Below are 24,348 nucleotides of genomic sequence, written 5' to 3' on the forward strand. Positions count from 1 at the left end.
TCTCGTGTTCGCGAGTTCTGCCACCCCCTTCTTCGTGTTCGCATTCCCTATCTTGTGTTCGCGAAGTGCAAACCAGGCCCTGGGCACTAGTGATCATTTTCCTCTTCGCGTTCGCGTGTCGCTTACGCGTTCGCGTAGCTATCCCATTACACTCTTCGCGTTCGCGTACTACTTCACGCGTTTGCGAAGAGTAGTCGTTGGGCCATCATATTTTTCCTTTCCGCGTTCGCGAACGTGATGTCGCGTTCGCGAACGTGTTGTCGCATTCGCGAACGTGTTGTCGCGTTCGCGAAGAACAACTGGGCAGCTTTTGTTTTTCTTCTTCGCGAACGCGTCCCTTCCTCCGCGTTCGCGATGCACAAAACACCTGGGCAGAATATAAAGTCCTCTATTCCAAGGGTTTGCCATTTTCACCATTTTTGGAGTTCTAGAGCTCGGTTTTGAGCGATTCTTTGTGGGTTTTTCAAGCAAATCGATTGGGTAAGTTTTCTTCACCTAGAATTTATTATATTCTGCGATTTTATCTTTGTTTTTATCATTTAATTTGTGTTTTGAGTTGAGGAAAATGTTGGTTTTGGAAGAAAATTTCCAAAATAAAAAATCATGATTTGAGGGACGAAATGGTATCGGAATTTGATAATATTTGTATGTTTGGACTCGTATCGGAATGAGTATTCGGGTTTTGTAACATTAGTCGAGTTCTGAGGTGCGGGCTCGAGGGTCGACTTTTGGACCAATTTTTAGATTTTGATAAAGATTGACACTTTATAATAATCCGGAATAGTCTCTTATGAGTTTTATTTGTGCTTTGAAGTTATTTTGATTAGATTTGAGCCGCTCGGAGGTCATTTCACCCGAGAAGTTTATTTTTGAGTATCGGTCTGTCTTCTTTGAGGTAAGTATATTGCCTAACCTTGTGTGGGGGATTTTCCCTTAGGGTTTGAGTCTTCTATGTTGATTGTAGTCCATGTACGTGAGGTGACGAGTACGTGCTCGGACTTATTTGTGGAAAGTTGGCCTTTTAGGATTCTTAGGTCCTTACATTCACCGAGTATGAAGTTGTTCTTGATGTGATTAAGTCCCTATTTACTAGTTTCACCTTTACATGCTTTAATTAGAATTAATAGCTTCAGGATTCACTCTTATTGCCTATTTGACTCTTATTTGACTTAACTGAAGATTTTACCTCCTCTGTTGTCATGCTATCTTTTCATAACTGCCTATCTTTATTTGGAATTAATATTATTTCATCCTATAATTGTTCAGTCTTAATTGAGGTTATGATCATTTTTTTGCTACTTATCTTTAATTGAATTGTTGAATATCCTTCGTAATTTCCTCAACCTTAAAAGAAGTTTAGATATCCTATATCTGAGTCGACTTATTTTTATTTGGAATTATTTGACTCGTGTTAGCTTCCCTGTTGTTGAGGTGTATATTGTGGGATAGTTGCTACACATTAGTTTTTCCTTGTTGAGTTGTTCTCTTTACGCCTAGCATCTCAGACTGTGGTTATTCCTTGTGAATTGGTTCCACATTTTCTTGTGATTTAAAAGTTCTTGAGTTGATTTACTTGTCGTACTTTGTATCATTTCCATTGTTGTTGTTGTATTTTTTGTGGTGATGCACGAGGTTTCTTTCGTGCGGTTATTATTATTGTGATGCACGAGGTTTATTCCGTGTGGTTGTTATTATTGTGATGCATGAGGTTTCTGTCGTGCGGTTGTTGTTATAGGGTTTCACGAGGTTTCTGCCGTGCTATTGTTACTATTGATATTTTGCACATACGGCGTGACAAGGTGGGATATATATATGTGTGGGTTGCGCATGTGGCGTGACAAGGTGGGAATATTATTATGCATGTGTGGCGAGACAAGGGGGCATTTATGTTACTATTTCACACGTGGTGAGACAAGGTGGGCTGTGCCAGGGGTTTATTTGTGATGATTTGTGGCCTGGGGGCATTTTTGTTGTTGATATTTTTATAGTGGTATACGTACCTGTGTGAGCTTTATCTTGTGAAAGCTGTGAGAAAACATTCTACGTGATGTCCGTTCTTGTTCCTTATGCTTATTTGCTGATATGGACTATGGTAGGACACTTGCACAAGCATACACGTAGTTAATCACTCTTATCGGATAAGTGGTGTCCTTGATATTGTTGAGCATAGATGCTTACCTTTGTTTACTTGCCTTCTATGTGAGAATGGCTCTATTGGCACGTGCGTCGTCAGTGCGGTTATGAGATGTTATGAGGGCACAAGAGGCCAAGTGTTAGAGTTCAGGTCTTGAGACCCATAAGTTGTGATTTGTCCGAGGTTCGGTACCTCATGGAGTTACTGACTAAAACCTGATGTAAAAGCGGTTGTAGTTGCTGAGTTATTATTTATCCTTGCTATATTTGTGATTTCGGATTTAGGTTATTTTCCATTCACCTTTCTGTGTCGTTTCATGATATTCCGCTGATAATTGTTGTTTCCTTCCTGATTGCCATTTTTGTACTATGAGCCATATTGCATAGTCTTCGTGTAGACATCATACTTCTGTTGTTCGTGTACTTATATCTGTTCAGTTTATTAGACCAGTAGGTGTCTTGACTGTTCCTCGTCACTACTCCACAGAGGTTAGTCTTGATACTTACTGGGCACCGCTGTGGTGTGCTCATGCTACTCTTCTGCATATTTTTGTGCAGATCCAGGTACTTGTTCGTTAGCTAGCTGTGTGGACTTTTGCTGTGGAGACTCAAGGTAAACCTGATGCTGCGTTCGCAGGCCTCAGAGTCACCTTCAACTTTTCGTTTTGCACTGTTTATTCTTATTTCTAGAGAGTTGTATTTAGAAATTTTCTAGCAAATACTCTATAGAGCTTATGACTTGTACTACCGGTTTTGGAAATTTTTAAGAGATTCTATTTAAATAATGTTGATGTTTTAATTATTGTTAGGCTTACCTAGTCCCTAAGACTAGGTGCCATCACGATACCCAAACAGAGAGAAAATTGGGTCGTGACACGAGCCGATAATTGACACGTGTCCAAAGTCAGAATGATGTGACTGATGGGATATTTCGGCTTATTCATCGTCTCGGTTGTAACGTACGAAGGAAGGAACCGGGGTTCATCTATCATTTCCCATCATTTCGGCGAACCTACTCTCTAAGAAACAAGGGGACTATATGTATACGAGTGAATTCGGGGTTAGCACACACCCCAAGTTCCTAGTGAGTCAAACGAAGTAAGAAGTATGAATGTTTGAGATAGAGACTGAATCTGAGAACTCTTTGAATCAAAGCTGGAACGGGGTGCTCTCCACCTGGCCTGACAAGACAACACCCCCAAACCCGGAACGAGTTCCAAGACCTCGGAAAGCACTACGAACAATTGCACACGGCCGTGATATCCGTACCCAATCGGATATCACAATGTGGATCTTGTCCGATGTCGGTAGTGTATCAGTGATTGACGTACAAGGAGGATTTGTTTCTTTTTTAGAATTGTACTAGGGATAAAACTCCCCTACCATATAAAGGAAAAGTTTTTTTATTCAATAGACACATTGTAACACGCATATCAAGGCAATACAAACTTATTTCTCTGCTCTCTAGCTATTGAAGGGTTCTTATTTTTATCATAGCTCTTAATATACATTTGGCTTCGAATTGAGGATCCGGTCGAGGGCAAAACTATTGTCCAGCCTAAATCCTAGCTCGGAATCAATGTCACAACTAGTTTGGTTATTTATTTTATCTTTAATTCGTTTATCTAACATTCTTGATTACTTGTGTTGAATTAATCCATATATCCTTAAAATTGCGTACAAATTTAATTGTTATCCGTTTTAAGGGTAAATAATATACACACTATATATTACTATATATTTTAGTATAATATAAAAATATAGCTGTAATGGGATTAACTTTTGTATTCAGATGATTGGTTAATTTTTACTTTGTCGGTGAGGGTTCGATTCCCACCTTGTAATCCCCTTGTAATCCTCGAATAACTATTAAATGAACCAAACAAAGTAACCAAAAATTGAAGAGGAGGACCAATGGACATGGCCCCTTGCCAGCTCCCTGAAAGCTCTAATCCCTATACCTCGTGGAGTTAATTGGAAAGTGGATACTGAGAAGTGCAAACAGAAGAGACAACTAAAACCTCAGACTTGTCGTAAACATTTGTCCGTTGAAAGCAATTTGTGAGTCGTTTACTAGTTTGAAACCATTTGTCTCAATATGTTCTGTCAATTTGCATTTTACTAGTTTGTGTCTCATTTTGTCTTAATACAACTCATTTTAGATTAAATAAATTACTAGTAGAACATATGTGGTTCCATTAGTTGGAGCTCCTAATTGTACCACTTCAATATATATGATGCTTTGGTACACCGATTTAATTACCTACAATATCTGTCATAATCCAAGTCCGTTATACATATTGTCCGCTTTGATTCAATAGAACTCACATTTATCTCTAGAATTACCACCTAATCGAGCTTAATTAAAAGCGAACGTACTACATGAACTTGTATTTTATGATCTTACATAGTAAATACTTCACTTTCCCTTGTGCGATATGAAGTGCTTAAGATATTATATGCATTAATCCTTCATAAGCTTGCTAACTCAAACGCATGTGAATACTCTATATATTATAAATTTATGTGTAAACAATCAACTAAATTACAACATGTAATATATATGAACGCATAGAGTTAGTTTAAATTCTGAATCTTCTCTGCTTCTAATTAACTAGAGTGATGATGAGCATATTACCTTGCAAGACACTGTCGTCTAGATGGACAACAAGAAAAGTATGGGAAAACATGTCTAATAATCAGATTACAATGCAAGGTATGCTCGTAACTGATCACTAATTACTGCAAATGGTCAGGCAATTGAAATGATTCTTAATTAGGCTGCAGCAAGTAAGGAAGCATTTGTCATTACCTGAGGTCCTGAACATATACGACTAATTAATTAATTCAAATCCAAACGAAACACGTCTAATAAAAAAAGCTAAACATCTTATATCCTTTATTGTCTTGTCAACATCCCACAACTCTTAATGATGGGCGAGATATTAATGATCATATATCACTTTTAATATTCTTGACACGGAACATAAGTATCTCCGTAAAAAACTGCCAAAATTTTAACAAATATAAGTTCTAAACCAAAGCAACTTCAAATGTAAATTGTATAGGGTGGTACGAACCTCAAAGATTGAATCAACAACAATAATTTATTGAGCGAAAATTTCGTAAATGGGGTCGGGATAGTGTGTATGCAGACTGTATTTCTACCTCTATAAAACTAAAGATATTGTTTTCGAATTTCAATAGACTATCGGCTCAATGAAAACATAATTCTAGCAGTCATGAAAAGGAAAAATGATAGTAGAGAAGCTAAGAAGCAGTAAAACAATAAGAAAAATAAAATAACTTGACATAAAAACTAGTAGAAAACTAAGAACTAAGATTCAACCATTAAATTTAAATCTAATGCGGGATAGGGCCCTTCCTTATCAAAAAGGAATAATTTCATTTGCTAGCTTCCACTACCATTAAAATTTTCAGAAGAATCCAATCATAAGAGAGCTTAAACAAGAAATAATGTTGGTTGTACTGACAAATGTTGCAGCTATCGATCTTATGGCCCCGGCCAGCCCATTTGAAAATTAAGGTTAACATCAATGAAGACAATGCACCTAGCAGCTATCCTAAGGGAAGTAGAAACTACTAAGTAAAACACAGACAACAACGTCTGAATCATTCATCTTTGGAAGAAAATAATAAGTGTGCGTAATTTTTATGATTTGTGGTCCTGGGATTTAATGTTATTTGGTGCCTTGTCGTTTCACAAACATGTAATGCCATGTGAATCAAGCAAGAACCGTGTCACTAATTATTGCAATATCCTTCCAATTATACGTATTATTATTGTTCTCAAACTTTTACTACTTTTACCATGCAGGGGTAAGGTTTGCGTACATACCATCCTCCCAAAACCCCACTTGTAAAATTAAACTGGGTTTTTTGTTGTTGTAATGTACTCAAAATTCTCCATAAAATTAATTTTTTGATTATAATTTAAGTGGTTCCGTCCAATTCAAAAATATAAAGGACTTATGGAGGAGAATTTACCATATATGAAATGGACATATAAATTAATCTTGTCGGCGACAGGGCAGGTCGAGCTTTATTCATTTAAGAGAGAACGAGGAGTGAATCGAAAAGCTTTATTTCCGTTCTTTGGGAGTTTTCGTGTCCCTCTCATATTTTTTTTTTTTTTTTAATAGTTGTTGAGAATATGAAAGGCGTCTGAAACAATGGATACTTATTAGACTACAACAATTTTTACATCTAAATAAAATTAACTCATTTGATTAAATCCTATATTTCAATTTATTTCTACTATCTTAAATTCTTATTCACAGATAAATTGCAACTAGGATAAATTGACTTAATTGAGCTTGGGCATGACCGTCATTGTAGTAAAAATTGCATGGGGCGCCCTATTGGGTCGCCCCTTTTTAACTTATACCCATTTTATTTTTTCGTTTGCATACATACCCATTTTTTGTTAAAAGCATTTTAAAAAGACGATTTTGCCCTTCTTTAATAAAAGACTATTGACAAACTGCCGGACAAAAATTTAAGCATGTTTAGGCTAAAGTTTTAGCAAATAAACTAAAAAGTTTCAGCTTGTTTAGACTGAAGTTTCAGATAAAACTCAGGACAAAACTGTAGACTGCGTTACAAAACTTCAGCATGTTTTGGTATGAAGTTTTAGCAAATGAACTAAATAACTTCAGCATGCATTAGCAAAAACTCTTTAGAAAAATACATACTGCAAGATAAAAACTTAAGCATGTTTAGTATGAAGTTTTAGCAAATGAACTAAAAAATTTCAGCATGTTTAGTCTGAAATTTTAGCAAATGAACTAAATAACTTCAGCATGCTTTGTCAGTTTTAACAAATGAACTAAATAACTTCAGCATGTATTAGCAAAAACTCATTAGAAAATTACATACTACAAGACAAAAACTTAAGCATGTTTAGTGTAAACTTTTAGCAAATGAACTAAAAAACTTAAGCATGTTTAGTCTGAAGTTATAGCAAATGAACTAAATAATTTAAGCATGTTTAGTGAGAAGGTTTAGCAAATGAACTAAATAACTTAAGCATGTTTAGTCTGAAGGTTTAGCAAATGAACTAAATAACTTAAGTATCTTTAGTCTGAAGTTTTAGCAAATAAACTAAATAATTTCAGCATCTTTAGACTGAAGTTTCGGATAAAATTTATGAAAAAACTGTAGATTGCAGGATAAATAATTTCAGCATGCATTAGCATGAAGTTTTAGCTTCAACATGAAACAACTTCATGCTATATTAGCATGAAGTTTTAGCTTCAAGGTAAAACAACTTCATGCAAGTGTGATTTTGAAGATGAATATGGACAAATTTCTGATTTTTTTATAAAGTTGCTGAGAGGAGAGGAGAAGATCGTTTTATATCTTCTGTCAGGGGTATAATTATCATATTATTACGGGTTTTTTGTGAGATGGCTACCAAATCAATAATTTTAAAAAATAGGATACAAGTTAAAAGGTGGCACAAATATAGGGTACGGCTGCAAATCCCCGTCATTGTATTCGGAATGGGCTGACTGGACAATGGGGATGGGCTGCTGATGAATGAACAGAAAGAATGGTGTGTAATATAGTTCTTTCGAAAGGAAATCTATGTTTTTTTTTAAAGTTTACTGAGCCATTAAATTTTGGTGGTTTTTTCCTTTCTTTTGCTTTCGACGCTTAATTTTTTATTTATTTTTTTGGAAATTATAGTCTTATACTCTTATGATATAAACTTTTTGTAGCTATAGAACCATGTCAGTAAGGGTTAAATTAAAAATTTAAAGTTAAATAATTTTTAAATATAAAAGTATGATATCATGCCGGCTCGTCCGGCTACTGATTTAAGGTTCGTCTAGTGGGTTATTGATGTTAGTGCTAATTTTTCTTTCTATCCACCATCTTATTTGGAAACTTTCCTCCAACTAAAATCCTTCTATTCCATGTGAGTTCTGTTCTAAGCTTCACGTTCATCAATTCCATGTGGGGTAAAACAACTAATTTTTAATTTAATTTGCAGTTGAACGTTTGCTTATGAGTTATATGATAAAGTCTGCTGAATATTTTATTATTTTCTTTTCCTTTTTCTTTTTCTCATCCATAGCATAGAAAAGGGATCATAACAAATTAGAAGTACCAATTATGTATCCACATGAAGTTTCAAAATCCACCAGCCAAGCTCCCAATTATTTAGCTTTCGAATTATTTCTGTCTTTCTCAGATTAATATGTAATTGAGATTTATTTTTAATGTGACAATTAAAGTTAAAATGTTTTATTGAGAAGAACATTAGTACTTCTATTTATAGTAATACCTCTTACATTTATAAGTATGATTAATTTTATGATCATTAATAACGTCCAATTCCTTATTTTAACCATAAGTGGAAAGAGGCATTTTCCTAATTTCCTTGCACGGAAAGCTTCATAAAAACGCTGTTGTGTGCCCACTATACTAGTAGTTGTAGTAGTAGTAGCAGCAGCTAGGACGGTAAAGGAATAATTATTAGCCACTTTTTGGAGTTTGGACCAAGATAAGGTTTAGCATGAATCACTTGGTCAACTAATTTTAATGACTTAAAAAATAATGTAAGAAATCACAATTATGTAATTTTTAATTAAATGACTGACATGAACCATTGAGACCTAACTACTCCTACTATCATACTAGTTGTAGCAGCAGCAGCGCGAATGGTAAAAGAATGTACGTAGGGGCGGAGCTACAATATCATATACGGTGTCCGATCGTATGAATTTAATAATTTTTTCGAACTTATTGTCCAATGATCGGTTAAAGATAACAATTAGTGGCATGTAATGGTAGTATTAAGTAGAGGGTGATGCTTAACTGTAGTCTTTTATGATAGTCACAATATTGTAGAATGATAATGAGATATTCATGTGGGGCAAATATCATGGAGTTAGAGTGTAGGTAGTTGCCAATTTGCCATAGAAAACAATTCACATTTAAAGCATTTAAGCATGCATTTTTGTCACTCTTTTGGAATATAGGCAGAAACACATTTTCAATACAATTAAATGGGAGAAAACACGAAAATACACAAACAAGGAAAAAAAAACAAAGAAACACACACATTAGGTAATATTATCTCTTCTTCTTTATTTCTTTTTTTTTTCGGTTTAACCGTCCATTTAAATGGATTCATATTGCTGAGCCAATTCATTTGGGATTGAGTCTTAGCTATTTTTTGTTTAGTCATTCGATATCTGAAACAGATTGGCTCGTATAATTCGGATTCACATCACGTAAGGCCTCCTAAAGGAGAATTGCTCCATACCAAGAATTTCTCCAAGAACTGAGACCTTAGTTAAGGATGGAAGAATTTCCTCCATTCCACCATACTGCTTGGTAGTAGGGGTGTACATAGATCGGGTTTATTCGGGTTTTTAAATTATCAAACTAAACTAATTGTGTCGGAATTTTAAATGTAAAAGCCAAATCAAACCAATAAAAGTTGGATATTTTAATCTCGATTTTTCTTAGGTTTTTCATATTTTTTTCCGATAAAATCTTCATAGCATAAAACATATAACTTGTGCTCCGATATTTGTTTGGTCCTAATAGGATAATACTATATAAGATGTTACCCAAGAAAATAATACAAAATAATGTGAGATGAATCATAACACTATACTAAAATACTCAACAATAAAGATAATGAAATCGCATAAAATAAATATTGCTAATTAATAAGTCATAATGAAACTAAACATATCTAAAAGTACTAAGTCATGCTAAAATAAGTACGGCTAATAAGTAATAAGTATTAATTACATGACTAAACAATAAGAAATAAGTTATGCACTTTCATTGTCTAAACCAATGCAAAACTAAAGAAAATAGATATCCAACACTATTATCTTTTCTAGTATTGAATTGAATTTCTTTTGTTAGCATTAGCATTGATTTGATTTCGCTTTGGGCTTTATTTGAGTTACTAACTTTAGTGGGCTATAAAACATATTTGACCTTCAAAAATTATAAGTCCAAACTTGAAATAATACATTAAAAGAGAGAACTATGAAAAAGTTGAATTTTTTTTTATAAATTACATTATAATAAAAAATTTAAAAATTTTATACATGTAATGACGGATTGTTTTAGTTTCGATTTGACTTTTTTTTAGTAAAATCAAACCAAACCAATTATGGGCGGGTTTCTTTTCCCAACACCAAACCAAATCAAATCAAACCATACTCAGATTTTTTTCCCCCTGTTTGACTCGAATTATCGGTTTGATACGATTTATCAATTTCCTTTGTACGCCCCCTATTTGGTGCTAAACTAAGCATTTTCTGGAGTAATCTGGCCTTACTTACCTATTGAAGAGTGTCAACTAACAATAGTTCTGTTCTTAGAATATCTAGTTGCTTGTTACATGCAGTGGAATCCTCCGAGCTTGGAACATGTAACGAACGACATGTTAGATTAATATTTTTCTCCCCTAACAGCATTTGAACCTGATTTGGAGCTACCAATACAGCTAAGGGAAGATTTGCATAGCCTGCGGGAATGACAGCACTAGTTTAACTTTTATCAACAGGGGAAAAAAAAGTTTCCTTTGTGCTTGTTAGCAGTTATTTTTATTACTGATTTTATTGGATGAATAATTGTTAATGTAGATCTCCAATATTAACAACTTCGTTAAATTGTGGACAAGGACAACGATGTGAATTGCTTAATTGTTCAAGCAAATGAATTACCCATGTTATCCAAAAGACACAAAAAAGCGAAGATGGTCCTTAATTAGAAATTAGCGGAAAGCGCCTTAATAAAGAAAGGCGCCAAAAAAGAAAAACCCAAGAACAATAATTATAAGCATAAATAATAATTTTATGGACAGATGAAATAAAAAATTTACAATTAAGTGATTTTATTATGCATGTCTGCACTATTTCGCAATGAGGTGCATTAGCGCCTTGGTGACTGCACTTAAGTGCTAATCAAGCAAGGTGAAGTGCACAACCAGTTTTGCACCTAACTTCAGGGCGCAACTGTGCCTTAAAGCGAGTCTTTAACAACACCGCCAAAAAATATGTTAAAGATGGATGCATGATATATTGCCAAATAATATCCCAATAAACACTAATTCAAGATTTTAGCTGAAAGAGGGGTTGTATTAATACTTCTAAACAGATAAGTACTAATTAGTACGACAGTAATTTAAACACAGCTGCCTAAATACACTAATGAGCTGTACTTCACAAAAGTCGACCAAGAACGAAAAAGGTACCCCTCTGATTAATCTAAACATCATACCAAATTAACAGCTTCAAAGACTAATCTTATACAGTTATGAATTACGGCCAAAAACACGTGTGAAGAATCCCAGTCAGCAATCCGCAGAGGCAATGTCTTTGTTCACAATCTGCAGTGGGATAGTTCAAGGATTAATAGTTACTCCATCTGAATTTTTGGAATTGACCAAATGGCTAGTTTATCAAATTGCAAAGAGCATCAATTATAAATGTGAAATTAGAAGCACTTTCTAGGTTATGTAGCTACCATTATCACCACAACTCACCGATAAGGGGGGCACCAAAGTCCTAGACAACAGGCATATATTCATGTTGATGCAAGGAGATGTGATACCTTAGCAATACGATATATTTCTCGCACAGATCTACTCAAATAACTATTCAAGAACCATAAGGACGCAGCAAAAGTTTACTAAGAAAACGATTGAAAGTTCATGATCAAGGTATATGCAACTCTAAGCTGTGTTGCTCGGACTCTCCGAAAATATCTTTAAGTGCGTGTCAAATCCTTCAAAAGCAGTGTATTTTTCGAGGATCCGACACGAGTGTGGCAACATTTTAGAGAGTCTGCACAACATAGACTCTAAGTTATATGCAACTCTGTTACCTCTTACCCTTGCACAACATGGACATAGCGCCATTCAAGCAATAATAGAATAGTAAAAATATAAGACATGCCAAAAGTCTGAATTATACCTTTGATATATACTCTTTCATTCCATCATTAATTGGCCCGTCTAGTGCTCTCTCCGCAAGTTCATAAAACGTTGTATTACCTTCAGGACCATTAACTTTCTCTTTGTGCAAATATCTGAATGTGCAAAAACAAAAAGTTAACACCAGAAAGGCAGAAAGCACAACTGAGAGTCATGGACATGGACATGGACTAACAAAAAGTTTGTCCGTTCCAACCTTTGTTGAACAAGTGCTTCCAATGCCAGTTTGAGGTTTCCATGAACAGGATGGTTTTCATCAGTTTCAGACAATCCCAGCCTTCTCAACTGATGCCAAAGATTTTCTTCAACACATTCATGGCAGCAATTTTAAGTTTAATTTCTCATTAGATATTAGCAAGAAACGGAAACAGAGAAAATAGGAATAATTAAATATGTTCAAGTACAACTTGAAATGCAAACATACCTTCCGTAATTTTGCCTCCAGCAAGATGGACAATGCTGATAACCACAAAAGTAAGACCAGTGACATGTGATTTGTTTTCATCCTGCACACATGCCTCGTATACATCTTTAGGTAGCTGACTTATGAGGATATACGACTTCGCATCAACTGCCACTGTCCATCATGAAAAATTCGTATTGGAAATACACAATTAAATAACAAAATATGCAGCCTATGATTCCAATGAGCTAAACAAACACTATAAGAAGTTTGCAGCTTAATCTGATGAATTCCATTTTGCAGCCCCAATATCTAACACTACTAATATACAATGAAAGTTGCAACTGCAGTTTGTTCTTGAAGATTATAGCTTAATATAAGGAGCAAATATACACACTTCCTACTATGTATCTAAGAGATATTCAGACAGAATGCAACAGGAGTTTTCAATGGTATGCCTACAGAATTCATCTTTTTGATAAATAAAGAAGCTAAATCGACGACCTAAAGAATATGTAACACCATATGGAAATAATGCAAGTTTTGAACTACTCGGTAAAATCAACTACAGCTTAATCCTAAACTAGTTGGCATTGGCTATATGAATTCTCTGGATCCATTCTGCTATTTTCCGACCCACATTTCACACTAAAATGGATGCTAATGTTCATCATTGACCTTCTGCAACCTGTTCCTTATCCGGCTTGAAACTGGCTATATTTTGCACATCAAGAAGAGGCTCTCTTCGCCTTCTTCATGAAGATTGAATGCCTGTGCTATGACATCTAGTGGAAGCTTAGGGATTGATAAAATTTCTAGGAGAGCGGTATCCTTAATTTCTATTCTCTCTCTATTCTAAAAGTAAAAACAAAAAACAAAAAAAATCAAAATCTACGGAAACTTCTACCAATTTACTTTACTTTAGTGTATTTGACAAAGGCCATTTTCTTAAATATCGCAGAAAGCGAATTTAGACGACACTCTAGCTAATTGAAGGAAAAAATGGCGTATCACCCATTTAAAGCCCTATACTACACTAAGATTCATATATGCGGAGTTTCTTTTGATAACCGAGAAATTCCCGAGAGTCTGTGGTGATACAATTCGAAGCTCGGTGGATATTAGGACAGCTCCTCTACCCTTCTCTACTTAATATTAGTTTTTCACTTTTGTACGTAACGGAGTTCAAACCCTTGACTTGTACCTAACCCACTCTTACCACTAGACCAAAGTTTGGGGCACATAATTTGGAGTTTTAATTACTTAATATAACTAAAATTTTGAAGAAGTAAAATGGCAAATAAGAAAGTTCTCACTACCTTCGGCTTAGACCCTATATATATGTATTAAGAAATTTACAAAATAGGAACAAATATTAAAATTCCGAACCCACCAGTGTTGTCAAAGGCGAAAAGCTCTAAAAAACGTTCTAGGACAATTGGGGCTTTAAGCGCAAAGCACAATTTAAGTGCGGGCTTTAGTTAAAAAAGGTGCAATGCAAGAAAAAAATATATATATGAAATTCAAGAGAAAAGTAACAAATTGATTCATATTCTTTTCTTTAACAACTAATACACTTATTTGCCAATTATATTTGTAGTCTAGCATTGCTCCATTCAAGATAGAACTCATGGGCGATAAGGGGCACGTCTTGGTACCTTGCCTACACTGAAGCGCAGCTTAAGTGAGGCAAAGCGCCCTCCCTAAGCTTTTCTGAGCTTTAGGGCTTAAGCGCGCCTTAAATGAGCCTTTGACAACACTGGAACCCACTAACTCAAATGGTCCCTAAATTCAGTGGCATCCTGAACCCAATCAAGTATAAATCCCGGTTCCTCAAATAAAACGACCCAAAAGAGAAAAGTTCTCATATTTATAATTGGAGTATTAAGAGCAATAATTTAAGCAAAACCTTGCTGAGAGGAGCGGGCATTTTGAGTAGACGAACGAGAGCGTTGAAGCTCCCTCATTTCAAAGCCAAAAATGGAGGAAAGCTTCGATTTTGCTTCATTAATAACAAAAGCAGGTAAACTTCTTTGACGGTAATTCTTGCCAGTAATCAATTGTGTTAAATCCTCCCTCTTTATAGGACACCCTGAATTTTGTTCACTCTTGAATAATACATAACGAATCACCTCTGCTACAAGTTTGTCTTTTTCCTGTATACATTAAAATATACACACAAAAGTAAACCCAAAATTGTAAAAATTTTGAATTAAGTGTAGAAATGGATGGGATTTACCTCCACTGAAATACCAAATTGAGAGAAATCTTCTGCATAAGTGGACATTTCTGTGATAGAAAATTAGAAATAAATTCAGTTAAATTCAAGATTTGCATACTGAGACAATGGGGTTTGGGAAAATCGTGAAATCGTGTACCTTTTTGCCTATCTCGATGGGTTTTTGGAATTGGATTAACGCCTTTTTATTTAGGATTTTAAGGAAAAAGAGAAGAAACGGAGGGAAAGAAAGAGTAAGGGCTTCATAGTTGACGGGTCAAGATTGATATTCGGGTTTTTCTATATTTTATTTTCTTATTTCCCTCAATTTGGTCATAGGAATAAAGGGGTAAATACCATAATATTGTGGGATGGATGATGAGAAATCATTTCATTCTAAATCAAAGGTCTTGGATTTTGAATATTGTGAACTGACAAATTTCTAGTAGGAAGTTGCTCTCACTTTAAAAGTGAATTAGTTGGGTCAGAGATATTGAGTGACATATAGTAATTTATATTCAATATCTATATCTATACCTATATTACAAAATTTTCTCCTAAGCCACGTTGCAATTCCACAACGTAGTAATGTTGTGTTAGCTATAGAAAAGGCCTTCTCTTTTTATTTTTTTTCTTTCAATTACCAAAGCCGTCCAAATCGAGAAAAATATTTTAATATTAGTTTGCCTTTTGAATTCAAACAAAAAAATTTATTAGACAGAATCATCAACCAACAAGATCATAATAAAACTATGAGCAGACTCCCAATAAAAAGAATTAGCATAATTTTTAGACTAGCTGTAACGACCCGACTTGCTCGTTTTGAGCTTTAGCGTTCCATTCGGTGGTTTGAGACTTTACGTACCTTCATATTATACATTATTACTTGCGTGTATGGATGGTTTCGATTTTCGAGCGGTTCGGGATTGGTTTGGAAGAATGATTTTCGTTTTAGAAACTTTAAGTTGGAAGAGTTGATCAAGGTTGGACTTTCGGGTAAACGGACTCGGAATCGGGTTTTAATTATTCCAATAGGTTTGTATGATGATTTTGGACATGTCCACAAAGTTTGGTTAAATTCCGATGAGTTTTGGATAAGTTTGAGTTGTATGGTGATTGTTTTCGGTTTCGACGTCGATTTGAGCATAAAGGTTATCATATTGAGCAAACGACCTTTGATTCGTGTTTCGATTAAACCATTATATCCGTATCGTAATTTTGGAACCATAGCAACTGTTTTCGACATCGTATGAGGAATTTATGGTCATTTTATTAAGAATTGGGTTGCCAGATTTTTTTCAAATTAATTACGAAATTGCCACTTAATTCGTATTTAAAAATCTGCATTATTTCCAAATATTGAAACCTGTTATAAAATATAGCTCAAAGTAACAATATAGAACAAGGAAAAACAAGCTAAGAGAGGAGAGATTCTTATTTCTTCTTCAATTCTATTCTCTTTCCTATCTATTACAAGGCCTTTATATAAGCATGAAAGGTGAAGAATGAGTGGAATGGCCACTATTTAGTGGAATGGTCACTACATAAATATTTTACATGAATATTTCATTAAGAATTTGAGAGGAAGATCATGGGGTAGGTTATGGAGATAATGGAGAAGAGTAGTCATCATTACTCCTTTGGTGGTTATGGACATCCACCATAATTCAAGATTTCATAACACTCCCCCTTGGATGTCCATAGATAATATGCCTCGTTAAAACCTTACTAAGAAAAAACCCTGTGAGAAAAAAATCTTAGTGAAGGAAAAAGAGTACACATATATGTAATACGCTTTATTTGTTGCCTCGTTAAAAACCTTACCAGGAAAACTCAGTGGGACAAAACCTAGGCTAAGGGAAAAAGAGTACAGCACGTATCTTACTCCCCTTCATGAAAACATCACTTTATTTCTTGAAGATGGCGCATTCCAATCTTCTGTCTCAACTTCTCAAATGTTGAAGTTGGTAATGTCTTAGTGAACAGATCAGTCAAATTTTCACATGAACGAATCTGTTGAACATTAATTTCACCATTTTGTTGAAGATCATGCGTGAAAATAACTTTGGTGAAATGTACTTTGTTCTTTCTCCTTTGATGTATCCTCTTCTCAGTTGAGCAATGCAAGCAGCATTGTCTTCATATAGTGTAGTTGGATTATCTTTTTTCATAAGAAAACCACACATTTCCTGAATATGCTGAGTTATTGATCTCAACCAAACACATTCCCACCTAGCTTCATGAATAGCTATTATCTCAGCATGATTTGAAGATGTGGCAACTATTGTTTGTTTCATTGAACGACATGATATAGATGTACCTCCATATGTAAACAAATAATCTGTTTGAGATCAAGCTTTATGTGGATCAGAAAAATAACCTGCATCGGCATAGCCAATCATTTCTGCCTTGAATTCATTAGAATAAAACAATCACATATCTAGAGTTCCCTGAAGATATCTAAATATATGCTTAACACCATTCGAATGTCTTCTTGTTGGGGAGGAGCTGAATCTTGCTAATAAGCTTACTGCAAAAGCAATATCTGGCTGGGTATTGTTGGTAAGATACATCAGTGCCGTAATTGCACTAAGATATGGAGTTTCATCACCAACGAGCTCTTCATCATTTTCTTGAGGCCGAAATGGATCTTTATTTATGTCAAGTGATCTCACAACCATTGGGATACTCAATGGATGTGCATTATCCATGTAAAATCGATTTAAAACCTTTTCAGTGTATGTTGATTGATGAACAAAAATTTCATTTGTTACATGTTCAATTTGTAGGCCATTTGTCACACGTCTATTGTGTATTGAGGTACTTGCTTTATCAATTGTTAATATCTTGGCATGACTTGAACCAATAATTGACAGTTTTGTGAAAGTATAATATGACAGTATCCTCACATACAAATAGATTGTTTGAAAAACAAACTTCAAAAAAATGCCTGCATTTACATAACCAACAAAACCTTGACAATATTTGTTACAATAAACAAACCTATATCAATGATTCCTAGTATTCCAATATCTTCATATAGGAATAAAATTATATCTCACTAGCATATTGTTATACTCATGGTCCTAGCAAGATACATTAGTGCACCAATTGCACTAGACACAAAAACAAATCATGTACGCCATGATCGCTCTAATTCACATAAGAATTTGCTGAAGCTTTATTTAATAAATTTCTTGGGAACCTTAATATGCTTCAGAACAATTTAAATCCTTCAATGATTTCCATTATACGCATATCAAGTTTTTCATGTATTGCCAGATTAAAACCTGAAATGACTACATCCACCACAGGAGAACATGTCTCTATATTAATCAATGCCAGGATATTTACAAATCTTCTTGTGACACAAGTCGTCTTTATGTCTATCGACTTGACTTTTTTTTTCGCACAAGAACATATTTATACCTCCACTGGCTTTATATTTTCAGCTGTTAGGACTATCCGTCCGACTTCACATTTTTCAGGCGAAGTCAATTTTCATTGCGTATTTTTCATTTGGCCAATCATTTATCTGCCCAAATTTCATAACAGATTTGAGCTCAAGATTCTCGTCAATATTAATAATATTGAGCGCTACATTATATCAACAATATCATCGACGATCATTTTGCATCGGTTCCATCATCACTCAATAAAGACATAACTTATTGAGATCTCATTATTATCAGGTACCTGAGCCTCTCCCATGAGATTTTATGAAGTGTTATGTCGTGGTGCTCTACTAGAGCACTTGCCTCCTTATTATGACCATCTTGAAAATTTGCTCCTCTCCTTCTTCAATGAGTTTTATCTTTGGAACTGATTGGTCTGTTACGCTTCTTGTGTGCCATAGACTCTGTCGCTCGTGGACTTTATTCTATTTGGAGCATTAGCAGCTGAAATATGACATTTAGCTTTGGGTCAGCAAATGCGTCTGGCAATAATTTGCAAATGAATTATCACTTGAACTTCAAGTTCATATTTTCTTGTACGAGGATCTATATGTATTCATAATAATTCATTCCACGTATCACTTTCTAAGCTGCCCATTTTCTCTCCCTAATGTTGGGATCACCAACACATTTCCCAACCTTCTTTGGGAACCCATCTTTGTGCATTGTGATGGCATAATTAAATCATATAGCACACCCATATTTCTAGATGAAAATTATTTGGTTCCTGACCTTGAAACCGATTGTGATAGGGAGAAATTTTCATAACTTGGCTAGATGCGTACAAGTGCTGCTGTATATTAAATAATACATCTCATACCAAATTTTGTTTTGGAAGTTTGTTCTCATAACCAATGGTTTAGCTATAATTGGAGGCATACAATTTCTGCTAAACCAACTTGGATTTAAACCAGCATTATCAAGATAAATCACCATATTTATATTCTGGAACTGTGCTCTAACAATTTGAGCAAGCAACTTTGCAAAAGTCAAACTGCAAGTTGATAACAAATGCACATGTGACCATACAATAGATGCATCTATTAAAATCATATAATAATAAACGGTTCACATGGCAGGTGATAATAAGCAGCACAAGAGAATTTTTGAAGAATCTTATATTTCTTCAATATACGTGAATTCTCAATTAATTTTCGCATCATAATTGAACCGAGATGGCCAACCGGTCATGCCAAATAATATTTGTTTCAGTAAACCTCTAGTTTACATCATCATGCTTATACTTGTGTAGTACAAATAGAAGAAAAGTCGGGTAACCTTTTATATTTACCCGGTATGATTATAGTAATTTAAAGATATTCAATCTTTCTTTCATTTATAGTCTCAATATGCCAACCACTTGGCTTGTACATTTGAAACTCAAAAAGTTTCTTTTGAGACTTACTACAATATTAATGTCATGAACAATTTTACTCATCCGGGTAGTAACAAATTAGCTCTTCCGGAGCTCTTAATTGATTTTGTACTATAAGATCTTTTGTCACACCATCCATATGGTGAATATCTCCTTTACGGAGAAAATCATATAATAATAATTGTCATGGTCAAATTATCATAAGCAAAATCATTTCTTGCTTTAATTTTGTCTTTAATAACTTTTATAAGGCACTCCCGGATTCCGTGAGGGACTCCCACGTAAGAAATTCTATTAACCGAGGAGAAGGTGTGAGGCACTCCCGGATTCCGTGGTTTTAGCACGATCGCTTTAATCATACCTGGCTTAATTAGTTGTTTAATTAAGCATTTTAGAACCTACGTACATTTTGCCTTTTACCGCTTTTAATTATGGCGTTTATGGATTTTATCTTTGAAACGGATCACATGTGTGTATATTCGTTTTATTTGGGGCGTTAAAATTATGTCACGCATACGTGTACACAATTAATCACGCTTTATTAATTATTAAGATTGTTTTGGCCAAAGTCGCGCGAACGCGTACCTTGATTTATTTTGGGAATCATAATTATGTCACGCGAACGCGTACATAATCACGATAATAGATTAAAAAAACGCGCCTAAAGCATTCTAGCGTATTCATGGTTGTTCATTTCCTAAGTTTGGGATTATTGCAAGGCCTTGATTTATGGAAAGTATGCAAGAAATAAAGTAAATTAATTATGGAGAGGTGGGATAGCTTATTTAAGTATATACTAAAGTTATCGAGCCACGCAAATTGAATGCATTTTTGTCCATACTCTCTTCCTCTTCTATTAGCTCCAACTCTTATTTTAATGTCAAATGTAATTCTCATCTCTCGAGATCGAAACCCATGACCTATTTATGAACAACAATTCGTATGAAATTTAAATAACCAACCACTGCCAACAAATATTCTAGAGATATTAAAGTATTCAAATCATTTAGGAATTAGAACTAAGGATCAATTTCTTCAAATAGATTCCAAAACAAAGCAAGAAGCATCAGGTAAGATATACATATAGACCCTCTGTTAACAAACAAGAAAACTAGCGAGACTCAAATATTTTGAAATTAAGGATTGTTCTACAAATCGCAGCCGACAAATCTTAAACGCCTGATTCGTATCTGTTCGTGCTTAATTTCAGCATTCACACTTTATCCTCAATGAGCGAACATTTCAGTAGCAAACAGCCCAATTACTTTTCGTTAACATCCACAAATACACGATTTACAGTAATATGGAGATGCTAAACATGATAATAATCTGGCTATTCACACGCCTTAAGCTAACTTAAAGATAAACTTTTATATGATTCGAAGACAAATAGACCTCACAAACAAGTCTGAAATTCGGATCTGCTACTTGACTCTATATAAAATCAGTCACACAAAAACAAACAACAAGTAAGGATTCCATTGAAGAAAAGATAGATTCATTCATTTCAAAAATAAGAACACAAACTTAGAGGTGTGTACCTAGTATTTCGCGAACGGAATCAAAATGGCCAACTAGAGTCGAATCAGTGAAGGGTGGAGCTCAGCTAAACAGACCTAGCAATACAACAGCAGAAGTTCGGCAATGCTTCGACATAGAACAGCCTTAGAAAACCCAGAACCATGAACAACAGCTTTCAATAATGACAGAAATTCGTTGTTTTAGCCTATGTCCTTCTGTTTTTGTTCGCTTTTTTTTTTCTTTTGGCTCTTGAAATTTGTTTTAGATCCAGAATCCAATTTTGGGAATAATTTTCAACTTGATTTTGAAGGGGAGATGTGTGTAGATGAGAGAGAGATTGATTTTTGGGTGAGAATTGCGTGTATGGAACTATGGATGCAGATGAGAGAGTGAAGAAGAAGAGGCTAGGAAACGACGTAGTTTTGGTGTCAAACAACGTCGTTTGGGTAGTGGGCGGAGCTGGACCGGCTATTTGGATGGGGATTTGGGCTGGGTATTGGTATTGAAACGCAACTGGGCGTTCGAGATTGCTAGGCGTAGTCTGAGATAGCAAGCAGATAGCCCTTGTATTTCCTTCTTTCTTTTGATCTTTCAAACATAGCCACATTACTTCTAATTGAATTTATTTTGCAAAACGACCTAATTAGCATTTTAAGTTTTAACTAATTAATTAAACTAATTGATTAAAGCTAATGAATATTTTTTGTGATTTTTATTTTAACCATGCTTTTAACCTATGATTAATTCCTAAATACAATTAGCACACTAAATGAAAGATAAAATATTTTTTTGATGATTTTTACGATTTAAAATATTTGTAACTATGCATAAAATGCGAATAAATGCAAAACAAATAAAAGAAAAACTCCTAAAATTCTATAAAAATAATTAAAATTATTTTTGTACTATTTTTTAGAGTAATTTTTCATGTGGATAAAAATTAGGTGCTCACGGAAGTTAACATCAATGAAAACAATGCACCTAGCAACTATCCTAAGGGAAGTAGAAACTACTAAGAAAAATACAGACAACAACGTCTGAATCATTCATCTTTGGAAGAAAGTGTGCGTAATTTTTATGATTTGTTGTCGTAGGATTTAATGTTATTTGGTGCCTTGTCGTTTCACAAACATGTAATGCCATGTGAATCAAGCAAGAACCGTGTCACTAATTATTGCAATATCCTTCCAATTATACGTATTATTATTGTTCTCAAACTTTTACTACTTTTTATCATGTAGAGATAAAGTTTGCGTATACACTGTCCTTCACAAACCCCACTTGTAGGATTAAACTAGATTTTTTGTTGTTGTATTGTTCTCAAAATTCTCCATATAATTTATTTTCTTGATTGTAATTTAAATGGTTCCGTCCAATTCGAAAATATAAAGGACCTATGGAGGAGAATTTACCAGATATGAAATGGACATATAAATTAATCTTGTCGGCAACAGGGCAGGTCGAGCTTTATTCATTTAAGAGAGAACGAGGAGTGAATCGAAAAGCTTTGTTTCCGCTCTTTGGGAGTTTCCAGGTCCCTCTCATATTTTTAATTTTTAGTAGTTGTTGAGAATATGAAAGGCGTCTGAAACAATGGATACTCATTAGACTACAACAATTTTTACATCTAAATAAAATTAACTCATTTGATTAAATCCTATATCTCAATTTATTTCTGCTATCTTAAATTCTTAATCACAGATAAATTGCAACTAGGATAAATTGACTTAATTGGGCTTGGTCTTGGGCATGACCGTCATTGTATTCAGAATGGGCTGACTACCAAATGTGAGGATCTTGGACAACGGGGATGGGCTGCTGATGAGTGAACAGAAAGAATGGTGTGTAACATAGTTCTTTCGAAAGGAAATGTTTTTTTTAAGGAAATTTTACCTCATATAGCAAAGGTATACACCCTATTTATTATAAATCAAAATTATTTTAAAATATTATTTTCTATAGTTACCTTTTATATTTCATAGCAAAATAAGTATTTATGGTATATACTACCATTGAGGCATGAAATACGCCATTATGCTTTTCCTATCTCTTAGACAGTTGGACATACCTATTTTTAAGGTGATTGCCGTTACTGTATTCATGAATACATAATGCGAATACATGCGCATACAACTGGACTGCCCTGATTTTAGGCGCTTTTTACTGTTGTATTCATTAATACAGCAGCGCGAATACATGTGAATACATGCGCGTACAACTGGACTGCCTGATTTAGGCGCTTTTTGCTACTGTATTCATGAATACATGGCGCGAATACGTGTGGATACATGCGCATATAACTGGACTACTATGATTTTTAGGCGTTTTTTGTTGCTGTATTCATGAATACAGCAGCACGAATACAGTGAATATACTACCGTAACAACTAAATATTAGCTATAGAAAGTAATTATGTATATGATAGCTATAGAAGTTAATAGCCACTATACAATAGTGATTTCTGAAAATTCTTCTTTTTTTTTAAGTTTACTGAGCCATTAAATTGGTGGTTTTTTCCTTTCTTTTGCTTTTTGAAAATCTTTTTGCTTCGGCCCTTTTGGGGATGGGCCTTAGTAATGGACGAGGGAAATGAGAAAAGGGACATACTGGTATTACTGTGTACTAGTACTCTCTCTTTCATTTTAAGTGTAGGTACTTGCTTGGATACGCTTAATTTTTTATTTTTTTTTTGAAAATTATAGTCTTATACTCTTATGATATAAACTTTTTGTAGCTATAGAAAAATGTCAGTAAGGGTTAAATTAAAATTTTAAAGTTAAATAAATTTTAAATTTTTAAAAGTATGATATCATGTCGGCATGTCCGGCGTACTGATTTAAGATTCGTCTAGTGGGTTATTGATGTTAGAGCTAATTTTTCTTTCTATCCACCATCTTATTTGGAAACTTTCCTCCAACCAAAATCCTTCTATTCCATGTGAGTTCTGTTCTAAGCTTCACGTTCATCAATTCCATGTGGGGTAAAACAACTAATTTTTAATTTAATTTGCAGTTGAACGTTTGCTTATGAGTTATATGATAAAGTCTGTTGAATATTTTATTATTTTCTTTTTCTTTTTCGCATCCATAGCATAGAAAAGGGATCATAACAAATTAGAAGTACCAATTATGTATCCACATGAAGTTTCGAAATCCACCAGCCAAGCTCCCAATTATTTAGCTTTCGAATTATTTCTGTCTTTCTCAGATTAATATGTAATTGAGATTTATTTTTAATGTGACAATTAAA

The 24,348-nt window shown here is 34.4% G+C and overlaps 1 protein-coding gene across 1 annotated transcript; it reads right to left on the reverse strand.

The window, feature by feature from the left end:
- Nucleotides 1-11,249: 11,249 nt before the first annotated feature.
- LOC104085511 (uncharacterized) lies at nucleotides 11,250-21,465 on the reverse strand. Its single transcript, XM_009589565.4, has 7 exons — nucleotides 21,120-21,465; nucleotides 14,770-14,819; nucleotides 14,440-14,686; nucleotides 12,552-12,704; nucleotides 12,324-12,429; nucleotides 12,108-12,222; nucleotides 11,250-11,521 (listed from the first exon to the last, which is right to left on the reverse strand). The coding sequence occupies exons 2-7, from the start codon at nucleotides 14,815-14,817 to the stop codon at nucleotides 11,486-11,488; spliced, it is 705 nt and encodes a 234-aa protein (XP_009587860.1). The 5' UTR covers nucleotides 14,818-14,819; nucleotides 21,120-21,465; the 3' UTR covers nucleotides 11,250-11,485.
- Between the last annotated feature and the right edge of the window lie 2,883 nt (nucleotides 21,466-24,348).

This window comes from Nicotiana tomentosiformis, chromosome 8 (assembly GCF_000390325.3).
Source record: "Nicotiana tomentosiformis chromosome 8, ASM39032v3, whole genome shotgun sequence".
In the NCBI taxonomy this organism is placed as follows: domain Eukaryota; kingdom Viridiplantae; phylum Streptophyta; class Magnoliopsida; order Solanales; family Solanaceae; genus Nicotiana; species Nicotiana tomentosiformis.